Consider the following 22,268-nt stretch of genomic DNA (forward strand, 5'->3'; position numbering starts at 1 on the left):
AGTGTGGGCTGTACTAAGTGAGGACCACAGTATCTACTGACAGGAAGTGAAGTGAGGACTACAGTATCTACTGACAGGAAGTGTAGTGTGGGCTGTACTAAGTGAGGACCACAGTATCTACTGACAGGAAGTGAAGTGAGGACTACAGTATCTACTGACAGGAAGTGTAGTGTGGGCTGTACTAAGTGAGGACCACAGTATCTACTGACAGGAAGTGAAGTGAGGACCACAGTATCTACTGACAGGAAGTGAAGTGAGGACTACAGTATCTACTGACAGGAAGTGTAGTGTGGGCTGTACTAAGTGAGAACCACAGTATCTACTGACAGGAAGTGTAGTGTGGGCTGTACTAAGTGAGGACCACAGTATCTACTGACAGGAAGTGAAGTGAGGACTACAGTATCTACTGACAGGAAGTGTAGTGTGGGCTGTACTAAATGAGGACCACAGTATCTACTGACAGGAAGTGTAGTGTGGGCTGTACTAAGTGAGGACCACAGTATCTACTGACAGGAAGTGTAGTGTGGGCTGTACTAAATGAGGACCACAGTATCTACTGACAGGAAGTGTAGTGTGGGCTGTACTAAGTGAGAACCACAGTATCTACTGACAGGAAGTGTAGTGTGGGCTGTACTAAATGAGGACCACAGTATCTACTGACAGGAAGTGTAGTGTGGGCTGTACTAAGTGAGAACCACAGTATCTATTGACAGGAAGTGTAGTGTGGGCTGTACTAAGTGAGGACACACAGTATCTAGTGACAGGAAGTGTAGTGTGGGCTGTACTAAGTGAGGACCACAGTATCTACTGACAGGAAGTGAAGTGAGGACTACAGTATCTACTGACAGGAAGTGTAGTGTGGGCTGTACTAAGTGAGAACCACAGTATCTACTGACAGGAAGTGTAGTGTGGGCTGTACTAAGTGAGGACCACAGTATCTACTGACAGGAAGTGTAGTGTGGGCTGTACTAAATTAGGACCACAGTATCTAGTGACAGGAAGTGTAGTGTGGGCTGTACTAAATGAGAAGCACAGTATCTACTGACAGGAAGTGTAGTGTGGGCTGTACTAAATGAGGACCACAGTATCTACTGACAGGAAGTGTAGTGTGGGCTGTACTAAGTGAGGACCACAGTATCTACTGACAGGAAGTGTAGTGTGGGCTGTACTAAGTGAGGACCACAGTATCTATTGACAGGAAGTGTAGTGTGGGCTGTACTAAGTGAGGACACACAGTATCTACTGACAGGAAGTGTAGTGTGGGCTGTACTAAGTGAGAACCACAATATCTACTGACAGGAAGTGTAGTGTGGGCTGTACTAAGTGAGAACCACAGTATCTACTGACAGGAAGTGTAGTGTGGGCTGTACTAAGTGAGGACCACAGTATCTACTGACAGGAAGTGAAGTGAGGACCACAGTATCTAGTGACAGGAAGTGTAGTGTGTCTAGTCAGTGTAGTGTACGTACCACCACCACACTCCTGGAGGCATCCAGAACATGCACCACAGGACAGCTGTAACGGGGAGCGATCTTCACTGCCGTGTGGGTCCTGTAACACACAGAGGACCAGGAAGTAAGAGAGTTGAAAGGTCATGGTAAAGATAATGATGGTGTGTGTTGAGAGACGCATCACGTCAGACACAGGGTCAACAAGGGGCCAGGAAGTAAGCGAGTTGAAAGGTCATGGTAAAGAAAGTGTGTCTTACTTGGAGGTGGTGGCCCCTCCGATCAGCAGTGGGGTCTTCATCCCAAGCCGCTCCATCTCCTTGGCAACGTAGATCATCTCATCCAGCGAGGGCGTGATGAGGCCAGACAGACCGATGATGTCTGTAGGGCGGAGGGATACACAGGAAGTTCAGCTGGAGGGACTACTTCCAAAAGAGCAGTTCACTCATTCCATATCTGATTTCAGTCCCCAATCCTACTCCTTCTCTAGCCTGGTCCCAGATCTGTCTGTGGTTTATAGCCAACTCCAACTCCTACCAGTTGGCAATACAGCCCAAACTGATCTGGGACCAGGTTAATCAGCACTTACTGTCCTAGTGCCACCCTGTCAGACAGCCCAAACTGATCTGGGACCAGGTTAATCACCACTTACTGTCCTAGTGCCACCCTGTCAGACAGCCCAAACTGATCTGATCTGGGACCAGGTTAATCACCACTTACTGTCCTAGTGCCACCCTGTCAGACAGCCCAAACTGATCTGGGACCAGGTTAATCACCACTTACTGTCCTAGTGCCACCCTGTCAGACAGCCCAAACTGATCTGAGACCAGGTTAATCACCACTTACTGTCCTAGTGCCACCCTGTCAGACGGCCCAAACTGATCTGATCTGGGACCAGGTTAATCACCACTTACTGTCCTAGTGCCACCCTGTCAGACAGCCCAAACTGATCTGATCTGGGACCAGGTTAATCAGCACTTACTGTCCTAGTGCCACCCTGTCAGACAGGACAAACAGATCTGATCTGGGACCAGGTTAATCACCACTTACTGTCCTAGTGCCACCCTGTCAGACAGCCCAAACTGATCTGGGACCAGGTTAATCACCACTTACTGTCCTAGTGCCACCCTGTCAGACAGCCCAAACTGATCTGGGACCAGGTTAATCAGCACTTACTGTCCTAGTGCCACCCTGTCAGACAGCCCAAACTGATCTGGGACCAGGTTAATCACCACTTACTGTCCTAGTGCCACCCTGTCAGACAGCCCAAACTGATCTGATCTGGGACCAGGTTAATCACCACTTACTGTCCTAGTGCCACCCTGTCAGACAGCCCAAACTGATCTGATCTGGGACCAGGTTAATCACCACTTACTGTCCTAGTGCCACCCTGTCAGACAGCCCAAACTGATCTGGGACCAGGTTAATCACCACTTACTGTCCTAGTGCCACCCTGTCAGACAGCCCAAACTGATCTGAGACCAGGTTAATCACCACTTACTGTCCTAGTGCCACCCTGTCAGACAGCCCAAACTGATCTGGGACCAGGTTAATCACCACTTACTGTCCTAGTGCCACCCTGTCAGACAGCCCAAACTGATCTGATCTGGGACCAGGTTAATCACCACTTACTGTCCTAGTGCCACCCTGTCAGACAGCCCAAACTGATCTGGGACCAGGTTAATCATTACTTACTGTCCTAGTGCCACCCTGTCAGACAGCCCAAACTGATCTGATCTGGGACCAGGTTAATCACCACTTACTGTCCTAGTGCCACCCTGTCAGACAGCCCAAACTGATCTGGGACCAGGTTAATCACCACTTACTGTCCTAGTGCCCCCCTGTCAGACAGCCCAAACTGATCTGGGACCAGGTTAATCACCACTTACTGTCCTAGTGCCACCCTGTCAGACAGCCCAAACTGATCTGATCTGGGACCAGGTTAATCACCACTTACTGTCCTAGTGCCACCCTGTCAGACAGCCCAAACTGATCTGATCTGGGACCAGGTTAATCACCACTTACTGTCCTAGTGCCCCCCTGTCAGACAGCCCAAACTAATCTGGGACCAGGTTAATCACCACTTACTGTCCTAGTGCCACCCTGTCAGACAGCACAAACTGATCTGATCTGGGACCAGGTTAATCACCACTTACTGTCCTAGTGCCACGCTGTCAGACAGCCCAAACTGATCTGAGACCAGGTTAATCATTACTTACTGTCCTAGTGCCACCCTGTCAGACAGCACAAACTGATCTGAGACCAGGTTAATCACCACTTACTGTCCTAGTGCCACGCTGTCAGACAGGACAAACAGATCTGATCTGGGACCAGGTTAATCACCACTTACTGTCCTAGTGCCACCCTGTCAGACAGCCCAAACTGATCTGATCTGGGACCAGGTTAATCACCACTTACTGTCCTAGTGCCACCCTGTCAGACAGCCCAAACTGATCTGGGACCAGGTTAATCACCACTTACTGTCCTAGTGCCCCCCTGTCAGACAGCCCAAACTGATCTGATCTGGGACCAGGTTAATCACCACTTACTGTCCTAGTGCCCCCCTGTCAGACAGCCCAAACTGATCTGGGACCAGGTTAATCACCACTTACTGTCCTAGTGCCACCCTGTCAGACAGCCCAAACTGATCTGGGACCAGGTTAATCACCACTTACTGTCCTAGTGCCACCCTGTCAGACAGCCCAAACTGATCTGATCTGGGACCAGGTTAATCACCACTTACTGTCCTAGTGCCACCCTGTCAGACAGCCCAAACTGATCTGGGACCAGGTTAATCACCACTTACTGTCCTAGTGCCACCCTGTCAGACAGCCCAAACTGATCTGGGACCAGGTTAATCACCACTTACTGTCCTAGTGCCACCCTGTCAGACAGCCCAAACTGATCTGATCTGGGACCAGGTTAATCACCACTTACTGTCCTAGTGCCACCCTGTCAGACAGCCCAAACTGATCTGGGACCAGGTTAATCACCACTTACTGTCCTAGTGCCACCCTGTCAGACAGCCCAAACTGATCTGGGACCAGGTTAATCACCACTTACTGTCCTAGTGCCACCCTGTCAGACAGCCCAAACTGATCTGGGACCAGGTTAATCACCACTTACTGTCCTAGTGCCACCCTGTCAGACAGCCCAAACTGATCTGGGACCAGGTTATTCCTATTGATTAAAGCCGAGCTCCAGTACAGTGGAACTGATGAGCCATAAGGTTCATGTTAACACACCTGCTTTGCAGTCGATGGCTTCCCTCAGTATCCTGTCGCACGGAATCATGACCCCGAGATCGATCACTCTGGGAAAAGGACACGTGGTTAAGGACAAGGTCATGGAAAGATACAGGAACAAATCAAACTCTATCAGTCACGTAAGTTGCTGAATACAACTTACGAGCCCATAACCAACAATGCAGTTAAGAAAAATATACTGAATATAACGCCACAATAGAACACGAGAGAACACAATAGAACACGAGAGAACACAATAGAACACAGTAGAACACGAGAGAACACAATAGAACACGAGAGAACACAAGAGAACACGAGAGAACACAATAGAACACGAGAGAACACGAGAGAACACAATAGAACACAATAGAAAACGAGAGAACGCAATAGAACACGAGAGAACACAATAGAACACGAGAGAACACAGTAGAACACGAGAGAACACAGTAGAACACGAGATAACACAATAGAACACGAGAGAACACAATAGAACACAATAGAACACGGGAGAACACGAGAGAACACAATAGAACACGAGAGAACACGAGAGAACACAGTAGAACACAATAGAAAACGAGAGAACGCAATAGAACGCGAGAGAACGCAATAGAACGCGAGAGAACACACTAGAACAACAGAGAACACACTAGAACAACAGAACACACCCCTACCTGAAGTTGTTGCAGCCCAGCACCACTCCTACAATGTTCTTCCCGATGTCGTGGACGTCTCCCTTCACTGTGGCCAACACTATGGTGCCCTGGTAGGGGTCCTAACAGAGATCATTAATGTAGAGGAGAGATGAATCAGTCCCTTCACTGTGGCCAACACTATGGTGCCCTGGTAGGGGTCCTAACAGAGATCATTAATGTAGAGGAGAGATGAATCAGTCCCTTCACTGTGACCAACACTATGGTGCCCTGGTAGGGGTCCTAACAGAGATCATTAATGTAGAGGAGAGATGAATCAGTCCCTTCACTGTGGCCAACACTATGGTGCCCTGGTAGGGGTCCTAACAGAGAGGAGAGATGAATCAGTCCCTTCACTGTGGCCAACACTATGGTGCCCTGGTAGGGGTCCTAACAGAGATCATTAATGTAGAGGAGAGATGAATCAGTCCCTTCACTGTGGCCAACACTATGGTGCCCTGGTAGGGGTCCTAACAGAGAGGAGAGATTAATCAGTCCCTTCACTGTGACCAACACTATGGTGCCCTGGTAGGGGTCCTAACAGAGATCATTAATGTAGAGGAGAGATGAATCAGTCCCTTCACTGTGACCAACACTATGGTGCCCTGGTAGGGGTCCTAACAGAGATCATTAATGTAGAGGAGAGATGAATCAGTCCCTTCACTGTGACCAACACTATGGTGCCCTGGTAGGGGTCCTAACAGAGATCATTAATGTAGCGGAGAGATGAATCAGTCCCTTCACTGTGGCCAACACTATGGTGCCCTGGTAGGGGTCCTAACAGAGATCATTAATGTAGCGGAGAGATGAATCAGTCCCTTCACTGTGACCAACACTATGGTGCCCTGGTAGGGGTCCTAACAGAGAGGAGAGATTAATCAGTCCCTTCACTGTGACCAACACTATGGTGCCCTGGTAGGGGTCCTAACAGAGATCATTAATGTAGCGGAGAGATGAATCAGTCCCTTCACTGTGTTGTTAAACATGTTGAAGATGAGAAACCTCCTCAGTATTAATGTAGAGGAGAGCTGTGATGAGATGGGGAGACAGAAACGGACTGTAGAGACAGACGGACAGACAGGTAGACAGACAGGTGGACTCACAATCTCCTCTACTGATCCTGATGCCAGTAGCATGGCCTCTCTCTCCTTCTCCATGTAGGGGATCAGGTGGGCCACAGCCTTCTTCATCACACGTGCTGACTTTATCACCTGTTACACACGGACCGACAGACAGACAGACAGACAGACAGACAGACAGACAGACAGACAGACAGACAGGATCATGAGAAGAATAGATACCTCCTGTATTATCTCCTCTGTGATCTCTTCCCTCCTACCTAAGGATAGCTAGGATCTGTCCACTACCCTCTCTTCAAATCAAATCAAATGTATTTATAAAGCCCTTCTTACATCAGCTGATATCTCAAAGTGCTGTACAGAAACCCAGCCTAAAACCCCAAACAGCAAGCAATGCAGGTGTAGAAGCTCTCTTCGCCCCTACCTGAGGATATCATGGATCTGTCCACTCCTCCATCTCTTCCCCCCCCCTACCTGAGGATATCATGGATCTGTCCACTCCTCCATCTCTTCCCCCCCTACCTGAGGATATCATGGATCTGTCCACTCCTCCATCTCTTCCCCCCCTACCTGAGGATATCATGGATCTGTCCACTCCTCCATCTCTTCCTCCCTACCTGAGGATATCATGGATCTGTCCACTCCTCCATCTCTTCCCCCCCTACCTGAGGATATCATGGATCTGTCCACTCCTCCATCTCTTCCTCCCTACCTGAGGATATCATGGATCTGTCCACTCCTCCATCTCTTCCTACCTGAGGATATCATGGATCTGTCCACTCCTCCATCTCTTCCCCCCCTACCTGAGGATATCATGGATCTGTCCACTCCTCCATCTCTTCCTTCCTACCTGAGGATATCATGGATCTGTCCACTCCTCCATCTCTTCCCCCCTACCTGAGGATATCATGGATCTGTCCACTCCTCCATCTCTTCCCCCCTACCTGAGGATATCATGGATCTGTCCACTCCTCCATCTCTTCCCCCCCTACCTGAGGATATCATGGATCTGTCCACTCCTCCATCTCTTCCCCCCCTACCTGAGGATATCATGGATCTGTCCACTCCTCCATCTCTTCCCCCCCTACCTGAGGATATCATGGATCTGTCCACTCCTCCATCTCTTCCTACCTGAGGATATCATGGATCTGTCCACTCCTCCATCTCTTCCCCCCCCTACCTGAGGATATCATGGATCTGTCCACTCCTCCATCTCTTCCTCCCCTACCTGAGGATATCATGGATCTGTCCACTCCTCCATCTCTTCCCCCCCTACCTGAGGATATCATGGATCTGTCCACTCCTCCATCTCTTCCCCCCCTACCTGAGGATATCATGGATCTGTCCACTCCTCCATCTCTTCCCCCCCTACCTGAGGATATCATGGATCTGTCCACTCCTCCATCTCTTCCCCCCCTACCTGAGGATATCATGGATCTGTCCACTCCTCCATCTCTTCCTCCTACCTGAGGATATCATGGATCTGTCCACTCCTCCATCTCTTCCCCCCTACCTGAGGATATCATGGATCTGTCCACTCCTCCATCTCTTCCCCCCCTACCTGAGGATATCATGGATCTGTCCACTCCTCCATCTCTTCCTACCTACCTGAGGATATCATGGATCTGTCCACTCCTCCATCTCTTCCCCCTTACCTGAGGATATCATGGATCTGTCCACTCCTCCATCTCTTCCCCCTTACCTGAGGATATCATGGATCTGTCCACTCCTCCATCTCTTCCCCCCCTACCTGAGGATATCATGGATCTGTCCACTCCTCCATCTCTTCCCCCCCTACCTGAGGATATCATGGATCTGTCCACTCCTCCATCTCTTCCCCCCCTACCTGAGGATATCATGGATCTGTCCACTCCTCCATCTCTTCCCCCCCTACCTGAGGATATCATGGATCTGTCCACTCCTCCATCTCTTCCCCCCCCTACCTGAGGATATCATGGATCTGTCCACTCCTCTATCTCTTCCCCCCTACCTGAGGATATCATGGATCTGTCCACTCCTCCATCTCTCCCTACCTGAGGATATCATGGATCTGTCCACTCCTCCATCTCTTCCCACCCCTACCTGAGGATATCATGGATCTGTCCACTCCTCTCTCTTCCCCCCTACCTGAGGATATCATGGATCTGTCCACTCCTCCATCTCTTCCTTCCTACCTGAGGTAGGAACATCTTCCCAGCTCCAAACAGGTCTCCCACCACCTTCATGCCGTTCATCAGGGGCCCCTCGATGACGTGTAGGGGCCTCGGATAGAGCTCAGCCTGGGACCTCGCCTCCTCTGTGTCCTCTACCACATACTTATCGATACCCTGGAAAGAGCGAGAGACAGACAGAAGGGATATCGATAGTAATTGTGATAGTGATGAAGAAAGAGAGAGATTTGTACCTTAAATGTATATGTACCTGAAAATAACTTGGTCCCTGCAGTATGTGATCAGTAGAGAGAAAATAACTTGGTCCCTGCATGCCACTAACCTTGATGAGCCCATACTATACTAACCTTGATGAGCCCATACTAACCTTGATGAGCCCATACTATACTAACCTTGATGAGCCCATACTAACCTTGATGAGCCCATACTATACTAACCTCGATGAGCCCATACTATACTAACCTTGATGAGCCCATATAAACCTTGATGAGCCCATACTATACTAACCTTGATGAGCCCATATAAACCTTGATGAGCCCATACTATACCAACCTTGATGAGCCCATACTATACCAACCTTGATGAGCCCATACTATACCAACCTTGATGAGCCCATACTATACCAACCTTGATGAGCCCATACTATACCAACCTTGATGAGCCCATACTATACCAACCTTGATGAGCCCATACTATACCAACCTTGATGAGCCCATACTATACCAACCTTGATGAGCCCATACTATACTAACCTTGATGAGCCCATACTACACCAACCTTGATGAGCCCATACTATACCAACCTTGATGAGCCCATACTATACTAACCTTAATGAGCCCATACTATACTAACCTTAATGAGCCCCATACTAACCTTGATGAGCCCCATACTATACTAACCTTGAGCCCATACTAACCTTGATGAGCCCATACGATACTAACCTTGATGAGCCCATACTATACTAACCTTGATGAGCCCATACGATACTAACCTTGATGAGCCCATACTATACTAACCTTGATGAGCCCATACTATACTAACCTTGATGAGCCCATACTATACTAACCTTGATGAGCCCATACTATACTAACCTTGATGAGCCCATACTATACTAACCTTGATGAGCCCATACTATACTAACCTTGATGAGCCCATACGATACTAACCTTGATGAGCCCATACGATACTAACCTTGATGAGCCCATACTATACCAACCTTGATGAGCCCATACTATACCAACCTTGATGAGCCATACTATACCAACCTTGATGAGCCCATACTATACTAACCTTAATGAGCCCATACTAACCTTGAGCCCATACTATACCAACCTTGATGAGCCCATAATATACCAACCTTGATGAGCCCATACTATACCAACCTTGATGAGCCCATACTATACTAACCTTGATGAGCCCATACTATACTAACCTTGATGAGCCCATACTATACTAACCTTGATGAGCCCATACCAACCTTGATGAGCCCATACTAACCTTGATGAGCCCATACTATACTAACCTTGATGAGCCCATACTAACCTTAATGAGCCCATACTAACCTTGATGAGCCCATACTAACCTTGATGAGCCCATACTAACCTTGATGAGCCCATACTATACTAACCTTGATGAGCCCATACTATACTAACCTTGATGAGCCCGTACTAACCTTGATGAGCCCGTACTAACCTTGATGAGCCCGTACTAACCTTGATGAGCCCATACTAACCTTGATGAGCCCATACTATACTAACCTTGATGAGCCCATACTCCAGCCTCTCCTCCACAGTTCCCTCTCGCCACTCGTCCGTCTGGACCACCTTCTTCCCTCCTTTGGCGCAGCTCTGAAAACGACAGGATTCTCTTCAGAGAAAAACCTATGGGAACTAGTATACTGTACTAGGGATCAGGTAACCACAGCGAGAAGGGACATACAGCCGCAGAGTTACAGGACATGTACCGTGTTAACCTGTTCATACAGCAACATATGTCCTTCTCCCCCGACTGCTCAGTTTAATCGGGCGGCCAAGTTGGTTCCAAACTTCTTCCATTTAAGAATGATGGAGGCCACTGTGTTCTTGTGGACCTTCAACGCTGCAGAAATGTTTTGGTTCCCTTCCCCAGATCTGTGCCTCGACACAATCCTGTCTCGGACCTCAACAGGCAATTCCTTTGACCTCATGGCTTGGTTTTTGCTCTGACATGAACTGTCAACTGTGGGACCTTATATAGACAGGTGTGTGCCTTTCCAAATCATGTCCAATCAATTTAATTTACCACAGGTGGACTCCAATCAAGATTGTAGAAACATCTCAAGGATGATCAATGGAAACAGGATGCGCCTGAGCTCATTTTCGAGTCTCATAGCAAAAGGTCTGAATACTTATGTAAATAAGGTATTTCTGTTTAACAAATTTGCCAACATTTCTAAAAACCCGTTTTTCGCTTTGTCAATATAGGGCTATTGTGTGTAGATTGCTGAGGGAAAAAATATATATTTACTCCATTTTAGAACAAGGCAGCAACGCAACAAAATGTGGGAAAAGTCAAAGGGTCTGAATTCTTTCCCGAAGGCCATGTACCGGTGCATACAAGCACAGTAAGATAAACTAGGATATATACTGTAGTGTGTAAACCATGTACCGGTGCATACAAGCACAGTAAGATAAACTAGGATATATACTGTAGTGTGTAAACCATGTACCGGTGCATACAAGCACAGTAAGATAAACTAGGATATATACTGTAGTGTGTAAACCATGTACCGGTGCATACAAGCACAGTAAGATAAACTAGGATATATACTGTAGTGTGTAAACCATGTACCGGTGCATACAAGCACAGTAAGATAAACTAGGATATATACTGTAGTGTGTAAACCATGTACCGGTGCATACAAGCACAGTAAGATAAACTAGGATATATACTGTAGTGTGTAAACCATGTACCGGTGCATACAAGCACAGTAAGATAAACTAGGATATATACTGTAGTGTGTAAACCATGTACCGGTGCATACAAGCACAGTAAGATAAACTAGGATATATACTGTAGTGTGTAAACCATGTACCGGTGCATACAAGCACAGTAAGATAAACTAGGATATATACTGTAGTGTGTAAACCATGTACCGGTGCATACAAGCACAGTAAGATAAACTAGGATATATACTGTAGTGTGTAAACCATGTACCGGTGCATACAAGCACAGTAAGATAAACTAGGATATATACTGTAGTGTGTAAACCATGTACCGGTGCATACAAGCACAGTAAGATAAACTAGGATATATACTGTAGTGTGTAAACCATGTACCGGTGCATACAAGCACAGTAAGATAAACTAGGATATATACTGTAGTGTGTAAACCATGTACCGGTGCATACAAGCACAGTAAGATAAACTAGGATATATACTGTAGTGTGTAAACCATGTACCGGTGCATACAAGCACAGTAAGATAAACTAGGATATATACTGTAGTGTGTAAACCATGTACCGGTGCATACAAGCACAGTAAGATAAACTAGGATATATACTGTAGTGTGTAAACCATGTACCGGTGCATACAAGCACAGTAAGATAAACTAGGATATATATACTGTAGTGTGTAAACCATGTACCGGTGCATACAAGCACAGTAAGATAAACTAGGATATATACTGTAGTGTGTAAACCATGTACCGGTGCATACAAGCACAGTAAGATAAACTAGGATATATACTGTAGTGTGTAAACCATGTACCGGTGCATACAAGCACAGTAAGATAAACTAGGATATATACTGTAGTGTGTAAACCATGTACCGGTGCATACAAGCACAGTAAGATAAACTAGGATATATACTGTAGTGTGTAAACCATGTACCGGTGCATACAAGCACAGTAAGATAAACTAGGATATATACTGTAGTGTGTAAACCATGTACCGGTGCATACAAGCACAGTAAGATAAACTAGGATATATACTGTAGTGTGTAAACCATGTACCGGTGCATACAAGCACAGTAAGATAAACTAGGATATATACTGTAGTGTGTAAACCATGTACCGGTGCATACAAGCACAGTAAGATAAACTAGGATATATACTGTAGTGTGTAAACCATGTACCGGTGCATACAAGCACAGTAAGATAAACTAGGATATATACTGTAGTGTGTAAACCATGTACCGGTGCATACAAGCACAGTAAGATAAACTAGGATATATACTGTAGTGTGTAAACCATGTACCGGTGCATACAAGCACAGTAAGATAAACTAGGATATATACTGTAGTGTGTAAACCATGTACCGGTGCATACAAGCACAGTAAGATAAACTAGGATATATACTGTAGTGTGTAAACCATGTACCGGTGCATACAAGCACAGTAAGATAAACTAGGATATATACTGTAGTGTGTAAACCATGTACCGGTGCATACAAGCACAGTAAGATAAACTAGGATATATACTGTAGTGTGTAAACCATGTACCGGTGCATACAAGCACAGTAAGATAAACTAGGATATATACTGTAGTGTGTAAACCATGTACCGGTGCATACAAGCACAGTAAGATAAACTAGGATATATACTGTAGTGTGTAAACCATGTACCGGGGCATACAAGCACAGTAAGATAAACTAGGATATATACTGTAGTGTGTAAACCATGTACCGGTGCATACAAGCACAGTAAGATAAACTAGGATATATACTGTAGTGTGTAAACCATGTACCGGTGCATACAAGCACAGTAAGATAAACTAGGATATATACTGTAGTGTGTAAACCATGTACCGGTGCATACAAGCACAGTAAGATAAACTAGGATATATACTGTAGTGTGTAAACCATGTACTGGTGCATACAAGCACAGTAAGATAAACTAGGATATATACTGTAGTGTGTAAACCATGTACCGGTGCATACAAGCACAGTAAGATAAACTAGGATATATACTGTAGTGTGTAAACCATGTACCGGTGCATACAAGCACAGTAAGATAAACTAGGATATATACTGTAGTGTGTAATCCATATAGAGGTGCATACAAGCACAGTAAGATAAACTAGGATATATACTGTAGTGTGTAATCCATATACCTGTTCATACAAGCACAGTAAGTTAAACTAGGATATATACTGTAGTGTTAATCCATATACCTGTGCGTACAGCAGTAGCTTCTCTGTGGCCTCTGGGTCTTTGTTCCAGATGAGGTTCTCACACATGAGCAGGAGCTCCTTGTCAATATCATCATAGACAGGCAGGCTGCCAGCGTTCACTATGCCCATGTCCATGCCATCCTATAGGAGACAGCAGGACAACAGGGTTACTCATGAAGTGATAACGTAGTAGGGCCGCTAGCTAGCTAGATGTCGATAGCCACTGGCTAACGTAGTAGGGCCGCTAGCTAGCTAGATGTCGATAGCCACTGGCTAACGTAGTAGGGCCGCTAGCTAGCTAGATGTCGATAGCCACTGGCTGACGCATGCAGTGCTAACGTAGTAGTGCTGGGAGGGTTAACGTTAGCATACTAGTTGGCTAGCAATATTGCAGGCACGGTAGAGGAGGTTCAACCTACCTTGATGGCGCGGTAGAGGCAGGTTCCATCTACCTTGATGGCGTGGTAGAGGAAGGTTCAACCTACCTTGATGGCGCGGTAGAGGAAGGTTCCACCTACCTTGATGGCGCGGTAGAGGAAGGCTCCACCTACCTTGATGGCGCGGTAGAGGAAGGTTCAACCTGATGGCGTGGTAGAGGAAGGTTCAACCTACCTTGATGGCGCGGTAGAGGAAGGTTCAACTTGATGGCGTGGTAGAGGAAGGCTCCACCTACCTTGATGGCGCGGTAGAGGCAGGTTCCATCTACCTTGATGGCGCGGTAGAGGAAGGCTCAACCTACCTTGATGGCGCGGTAGAGGCAGGTTCCATCTACCTTGATGGCGCGGTAGAGGAAGGTTCAACCTACCTTGATGGCGTGGTAGAGGAAGGCTCCACCTACCTTGATGGCGCGGTAGAGGAAGGTTCAACCTACCTTGATGGCGTGGTAGAGGAAGGTTCAACCTACCTTGATGGCGTGGTAGAGAAAGGTTCAACCTACCTTGATGGCGTGGTAAAGGAAGGCTCCACCTACCTTGATGGCGCGGTAGAGGAAGGTTCAACCTACCTTGATGGCGTGGTAAAGGAAGGCTCCATGCATGGCCTCTCTGATGACCTCCATGCCTCTGAAGGAGAAGGACAGGTTGGACAGGCCTCCACTGATCCTGGCCCCAGGCAACAACTCCTGTAGAGAATATATATATATATATATATATATATATATATACACATTAAATACTGTAGTATATACTGTTAGAAGGACAGGTTGATCCTGGCCCCAGGTAAAGACTCCTACAGAAAACACAGTATGGGTCATTTACAGCCTGGAAGCCCACACTGCCATGCATGTTGTTTGCAATCCCCCTGAGGTTAAATCCATCTCCTTTCATTTCACATTTCACATTTTAGTCATTTAGCAAACGCTCTTATCCAGAGCGACTTGCAGTAGTGAATGCATACATTTCATAAATGTTTTTCTCCGTACTGGCCCCCCCCCCTGTGGGAATTGAACCCACAACCCTGGCGTTGCAAACACCACCACCAACTGAGCCACACGGGACACAGGACCTTTCCCAGGCAGACCCTGGACAGCTGAGTAACATCACCACTGGTATCAATATAGAAAAAAAACACAGTCCCATAGAAATCCCCCCCCTGGAGAGTGACAACGATAAGCAGTGTTGTGACCGCGTTAGCGGAAACATTGAGCCGGTCTCAACTGACCTTGATGAGCCTTGTGGCTCTGATGAAATTGATGGCGTACTCGCTGTGTTCCTCCATGCCCGTGCCGATGGTCAGGATGTTGGGGTCGAAGATGATGTCGTTGGGGTCAAAGCCCACTTGAGTTACCAGGAGGCGATAAGCTCTGCTACAGATTTCGACCTTGCGCTCTGTCTCCGTAGCCTGTAGGAAGCGGAGAAGACAGCTGTTCCAAAGGTCTGATTGGTTTCCCCAAAGCGGGGGCCAATAGTATTTTTTATCCATGAGGTAACAGGATCCAAACCCCCCCCATTGTCGTAGGAGTAGTGTTGCAGTCTGCCAAGCACCCATAACCCACAGCAGCATGGGATGGAACCCTACCCCACCTTCCACTTTCATCCTGTCCCCCCCCCCTCTCTAAGAATGTACAGCAGCAAGAAAAAGTATGTGAACCCATCGGAAATACCTGGATTTCTGCATAAAATGGGTCATAAAATTTGATCTGATCTTCATCATCTAAGTCACAACAGACAAAACACAGTCTGCTTAAATTAATACAAACAATTATATGTTTTCATGTCTTTATTGAACACACTGTGTAAACATTCACAGTGCAGGGTGGGAAAAATATGTGAACCCTTGGATGTAATAACTGGTTGACCCTCCTTTGGCAGCAATATCCTCAACCAAACGTTTTCTGTAGTTGTGGATCAGACCTGCACAACGGTCAGGAGGAATTTTAGACCATTGCTCTTTACAAAACTGTTTCAGTTCAGCAATATTCTTGGGATGTCTGGTGTGAACTGCTCTCTCGAGGTCATGTCACAGCATTTTAAATCGGGTTGAGGTCAGGACTCTGACTGGACCACTCCAGAAGGCGTATTTTCTTCTGTTGAAGCCATTCTGTTGTTGATTTACTTCTGTGTTTTGGGTCATTGTCTTGTTGCGTCACCCAACTTCTGTTGATCTTCAATTGGCGGACAGATAGCTTAACATTCTCCTGCAAAATATCTTGATAAACTTGGGAATTCATTTTTACGTCGATGATAGCAGGCTGTCCAGGCCCTGAGGCAGCAAAGCAGCCCCAAACCATGATGCTCCCTCCACCATACTTTACTGTTGGGATGAGGTTTTGATGTTGGTGTGCTGTGCCTTTTTTTCTCTCCACATAGTGTTGTGTTCCTTCCAAACAACTCAACTTTAGTTTAATCTGTCCACATAATATTTTGCCAGTACCGTTGTGGAACATCCAAGTGCTCTTTTGTAAACTTCAGAAGTGCAGCAATGTTTTTATTGGACAGCAGTGGCTTCTTCTGTGGTGTCCTCCAATGAACACCATCCTTGTTTAGTGTTTTATGTATCTCAGACTCGTCAACAGAGATGTTAGCATGTTCCAGAGATTTCTCTAAGTCTTTTGCAGACACTCTAGGATTCTTCTTAACCTCATTGAGCGTTCTGCTCTGTGCTCTTGCAGTCATCTTTGCAGGACGGCCACTCCTAGGGAGAGTAGCAACAGTGCTGAACTTTCTCCATTTATAGACGATTTGTCTTACCGTGGACTGATGAACATCAAGGCTTTTAGAGATACTTTTGTAGCCCTTTCCAGTTTTATGCAAGACAACAATTCATCTTCGGTCTTCTGAGATCTCTTTTGTTCGAGGCATAGTTCACATCAGGCAATGCTTCTTGTGAATAGCAAACTAACATTTTGAGAGTGTTTTTTATAGGGCAGGGCAGCTCTAACCAACATCTCCAATCTCGTCTCATTGATTGGACTCTAGGTTAGTTTACTACTGACTCCAATTAGTTTTGGAGAAGTCATTAGCCTTTAGAGAAGTCATTAGCCTTTAGAGAAGTCATTAGCCTTTAGAGAAGTCATTAGCCTAGGGGGTTCACATAATTTTTCCAACCTACACTGGGAATGTTTAAATGATGTATTCAATATAGACAAGAAAAATACAATAATTTGTGTGTTATTAGTTTAAACAGACTGCGTTTGTCTATTGTTGTGACTTAGATGAAGATCAGATCAAATTTGTTGACCAATTTATGCAGAAATCCAGGTATTTCCAAAAGGGTTCACATACTGTTTCTTGCCACTGTATATCCTACCATCTCTTTTCCAGCTGTCAGTCTCACCTGACCCTCCTCGTCGAAGGCCATAACAACCACGGCAGCCCCGTAGCGTCTGACAGTCGTAGCTCTCTGGAGAAACTCCTCTTCTCCTTCCTTCAGACTGATGCTGTTCACGATACACTTCCCCTGACAACACTTCAGGCCCGCCTTGATCACCTCGAAGTTCGACGAGTCTATACACAGAGGTACCTAGGAGAGGAGAGAGAGAGAGAGGAGAGGAGAGGAGAGGAGAGGAGAGGAGAGGAGAGGAGAGGAGAGAGAGAGAGAGAGAGAGAGAGAGAGAGAGGAGGACACCTGGAAGTTAGACGAGTCTATACACAGAGGTACCTAGGAGAGAGAGAGAGAGAGAGAGAGAGGACATCTGGAAGTTAGACGAGTCTATACACAGAGGTACCTAGGAGAGGAGAGAGAGAGAGAGGAGGATTAAGAGGAGAACTGGGAGAGCTGGGTAGGTGAACTTCAGCTTTAGTAAGGGCCTAAAGGACTTATTCTATAGATGAGCTCTGCTCTTCCAGTGGTCTTGTTTTCCCTGCATCTCCCAGCACTTCAACGATGTGGTTCAGCTTCCTGTAGCTCAGTACATAGTAACATTACCTCTTCGGTACAGTATCACGGGAAATGGTTTAGAAAACATGATTAAACATCAGAGTGTGCAGGTATCTTATCTTTTTGAAATGTCCAGTTGATTCCTACCCTGGCGATGTCCGGCTCGGAGGCTATGAGACAGCAGAACCGGGCCATGGCGGCTGGACCCTCCAGCATCCCCTCATCCATGTTGATGTCCAACACCTGGGCTCCCATCTCCACCTGGGTCTTGGCTATGCTCAACGCCTCCTGGAGACAGACAGGGACCCGGTTCACAGACAGGGACCAGTTCACAGGGACCGGTTCACAGACAGACAGACAGGGAACCGGTTCACAGACAGGGACCCGGTTCACAGACAGGGAACGGGTTCACAGACAGGGACCCGGTTCACAGACAGGGACCCGGTTCACAGACAGGGACCCGGTTCACAGACAGGGGACCCGGTTCACAGACAGGGGACCCGGTTCACAGACAGGGGACCCGGTTCACAGACAGGGGACCCGGTTCACAGACAGACAGACAGACAGACAGACAGACAGACAGACAGACAGACAGACAGACAGACAGACAGACAGAGACCCGGTTCACAGACAGGGACCCGGTTCACAGACAGGGACCCGGTTCACAGACAGGGAACCGGTTCACAGATAGACAGACAGGGACCCGGTTCACAGACAGGGACCCGGTTCACAGACAGGGACCCGGTTCACAGACAGACAGACAGACAGACAGACAGACAGACAGACAGACAGACAGACAGACAGACAGACAGACAGACAGACAGGGACCCGGTTCACAGACAGAGACCCGGTTCACAGACAGGGACCCGGTTCACAGACAGGGACCCGGTTCACAGACAGGGACCCGGTTCACAGACAGACAGGGACCCGGTTCACAGACAGACAGACAGGGACCCTGTTCACAGACAGAGACCCGGTTCACAGACAGGGACCCGGTTCACAGACAGACAGACAGGGACCCGGTTCACAGACAGGGACCCGGTTCACAGACAGGGACCCGGTTCACAGACAGGGACCCGGTTCACAGACAGGGAACATGTTCAGTCAGAGGGTTGTGTTCAATATGCACCAAAAACACAAGAAGATAAACTGAAACAGAGAGAAACTACCTGAACTTGTCCAATAAGTCATTTTTAGTTTTTTTTCAAAACGTTTTGATACGGTGTTCCCTACTGAACATGACCCTGGTACACCAGACATGGGTATAGAAGATAAGATATTTCAAGCTACAACGATCAATGCGATCTGTATTCGACTTGAGTTTTATTTCAGGTGGTATAACGAGGAGGATTAAAAAGGAGAGAGACAGTTCACCTCATAGTTTCCCGACATGATCAGCTTGGCGAACTTCCTCGATCCGGCCACGTTGCAACGCTCGCCGATGTTAACGAAATTAGTGTACGGACCGATCCTGAACGGCTCCAGACCTGCGACACAAAAATACATGATCAAGCTGTGGTGAAATGCTTATCAGTGGTTTGCTGCTGCTGCTACTGTTCATCAGTGCTACCGTGACTGAGAAAGGTACATCTCAGAGCAGGTCTACTGTAGGATCAGGTCCTCACTGTCTATATGTCATTATATTCATTATTATCTAAAAAAATAACCAAAAAAAAGGCAGAACTGATCCTAGACCAACACTTCTACTCTGCAAGGCTTTATAAAAAAAAATACCAGCCCTGGACACAGAGCTCATCTAAATTCTTGTTGTTTTCTACCTGCGAGTAGCATGTAGTCCTGAAAGACGTCAGTAGGGGGCACTCTGGGCTGGCAGTGCTTCACTTTCTCAGCAATGGCCCTGAACACACACACAGAGAGATTTATATTAGTTTCATATCTATCAGTCCTATATCTATAGACAATCTATCAGTTCTATATCTATAGACAATCTATCAGTTCTATATCTATAGACAATCTATCAGTTCTATATCTATAGACAATATATAAGTTCTTATATCTATAGACAGCAGTATAGACAGTATATCAGTTCTATATCTATAGACAATCTATCAGTCCTATATCTATAGACAATATATCAGTTCTATATCTATAGACAATCTATCAGTCCTATATCTATAGACAATATATCAGTTCTATATCTATAGACAATATATCAGTCCTATATCTATAGACAGTATATCCGTTCTGTATCTATAGACAATATATCTGTTCTATATCTATAGACAGCAGTATAGACAGTATATCAGTTCTATATCTATAGACAGCAGTATAGACAGTATATCAGTTCTATATCTATAGACAGTATATCAGTTCTATATCTATAGACAGCAGTATAGACAGTATATCAGTTCTATATCTATAGACAGCAGTATAGACAGTATATCAGTCCTATATCTATAGACAGCAGTATAGACAGTATATCGTTCTATATATATAGACAGTATATCAGTTCTATATCTATAGACAGTATATCAGTTCTATATCTATAGACAGCAGTATAGACAGTATATCAGTTCTATATCTATAGACAGTAGTATAGACAGTATATCAGTCCTATATCTATAGACAATATATCAGCTCTATATCTATAGACAGTATATCAGTTCTATATCTATAGACAGTAGTATAGACAGTATATCAGTCCTATATCTATAGACAATATATAAGTTCTATATCTATAGACAGCAGTATAGACAGTATATCAGTCCATTATCTATAGACAGCAGTATAGACAGTATATCGTTCTATATTGCTGGACAGTAGCCGGTGCCAGAGGACAGACAGTCACCTGATGTGTGCAGGAGTCGTTCCACAGCATCCACCAACCAGATTCACCAGACCATCTGTAGCAAAGTCCTACACAAATAAGAGACTGTCAGAGTGTATACAAGCTGTAATGATACAATGGCTAGGAGGTCAAAGGTCAGACTGTCAGAGTGTATACAAGCTGTAATGATACAATGGCTAGGAGGTCAAAGGTCAGACTGTCAGAGTGTATACAAGCTGTAATGATACAATGGCTAGGAGGTCAAAGTGCAGACTGTCAGCTTTCATTTGAGGGTATTTTCATCCATATCGGGTAAACCGTTTAGAAATTACACCTCTTTTTGTACATAGTCCCCCCATTTTAGGCAACCAAAAATATTGGGACAAATTCACTTACACATGTATTATAGTAGTCAAACGTTTAGTATTTTGTCCCATATACATAGCACACAATCATTACATCAAGCTTGTGACTCTATAAATGTGTTGGATGTATTGGCTGTTTGTTTTGGTTGTTTTTCTGATTATTTGTGCCCAATAGAAATTAATAGTAAATCATGTATAGTGTCATTTTGGAGTCACTTTTATTGTAAATGAGAATATAATATGTTTCTGAACACTTTTACATTAATATGGACGATACCATGACTATGGATAATCATGAATAATAATGAGTGAGAAAGTTACAGACACACATCATACCCCTAAAACATGCTAACCTCTCCCCATTACAATAACAGGGGAGGCTAGCATTTTATATCATACCGCTAAAACATGCTAACCTCTCACCATTACAATAACATGGGAGGTTAGCATTTTATATCATACCCCTGAAACATGCTAACCTCTCACCATTACAATAACAAGGGAGGTTAGCATTTTACATCATACCACTAAAACATGCTAACCTCTCACTATTACAATAACAGGGGAGGTTAGCATACCTCCAAGACATGCTAACCTCTCACCATTACAATAACAAGGGAGGTTAGCATTTTATAGCATACCCCTAAAACATGCTAACCTCTCACCATTACAATAACAAGGAAGGTTAGCATTTTATATCATACCCCTAAAACATGCTAACCTCTCGCCATTACAATAACAGGGGAGGTTAGCATTTTATATCATACCCCCAAAACATGCTAACCTCTCCCCATTACCATAACAAGGGAGGTTAGCATTTTGGAGGGGTATGATATTTATTCATTTGGCTGAATCAAATCGATAGATCATTCATTGGGTAGACCAGCTATAAAATCAATAAGTTTACCTTTAAATGTGAAGCTGTCAACTCTGGGGTCTCATCGTATCCACCGAACGTATTGGGGAGACCTGGAACAAGCAGAGTGTGTGAAAACGGCAGGTCGTGGTTGTGAACACA

At 45.7% G+C, this 22,268-nt stretch overlaps 1 protein-coding gene across 4 annotated transcripts in view; it reads right to left on the minus strand.

Moving 5' to 3' along the window:
- LOC115190126 (methionine synthase) overlaps positions 1–22,268 on the minus strand; it is a 48,665-nt gene that overhangs the window by 12,991 nt on the left and 13,406 nt on the right. For all 4 annotated transcript variants that reach the window (XM_029748615.1, XM_029748616.1, XM_029748617.1 and 1 more), the window contains 16 exons: positions 22,158–22,219; positions 20,907–20,974; positions 19,876–19,955; positions 19,472–19,584; positions 18,245–18,385; positions 17,555–17,740; positions 15,440–15,619; positions 14,784–14,900; positions 13,781–13,921; positions 10,390–10,479; positions 8,636–8,788; positions 6,486–6,593; positions 5,365–5,465; positions 4,694–4,761; positions 1,709–1,829; positions 1,470–1,551 (listed from right to left, as the gene is read on the minus strand). In XM_029748615.1, coding sequence (XP_029604475.1) covers positions 1,470–1,551; positions 1,709–1,829; positions 4,694–4,761; positions 5,365–5,465; positions 6,486–6,593; positions 8,636–8,788; positions 10,390–10,479; positions 13,781–13,921; positions 14,784–14,900; positions 15,440–15,619; positions 17,555–17,740; positions 18,245–18,385; positions 19,472–19,584; positions 19,876–19,955; positions 20,907–20,974; positions 22,158–22,219 — 1,811 coding nt within the window. The remainder of the gene's footprint in view (positions 1–1,469; positions 1,552–1,708; positions 1,830–4,693; positions 4,762–5,364; positions 5,466–6,485; positions 6,594–8,635; positions 8,789–10,389; positions 10,480–13,780; positions 13,922–14,783; positions 14,901–15,439; positions 15,620–17,554; positions 17,741–18,244; positions 18,386–19,471; positions 19,585–19,875; positions 19,956–20,906; positions 20,975–22,157; positions 22,220–22,268) is intronic.

The sequence above is a fragment of the Salmo trutta genome, unplaced genomic scaffold (assembly GCF_901001165.1).
Source record: "Salmo trutta unplaced genomic scaffold, fSalTru1.1, whole genome shotgun sequence".
Taxonomy (NCBI): Eukaryota; Metazoa; Chordata; class Actinopteri; order Salmoniformes; family Salmonidae; genus Salmo; species Salmo trutta.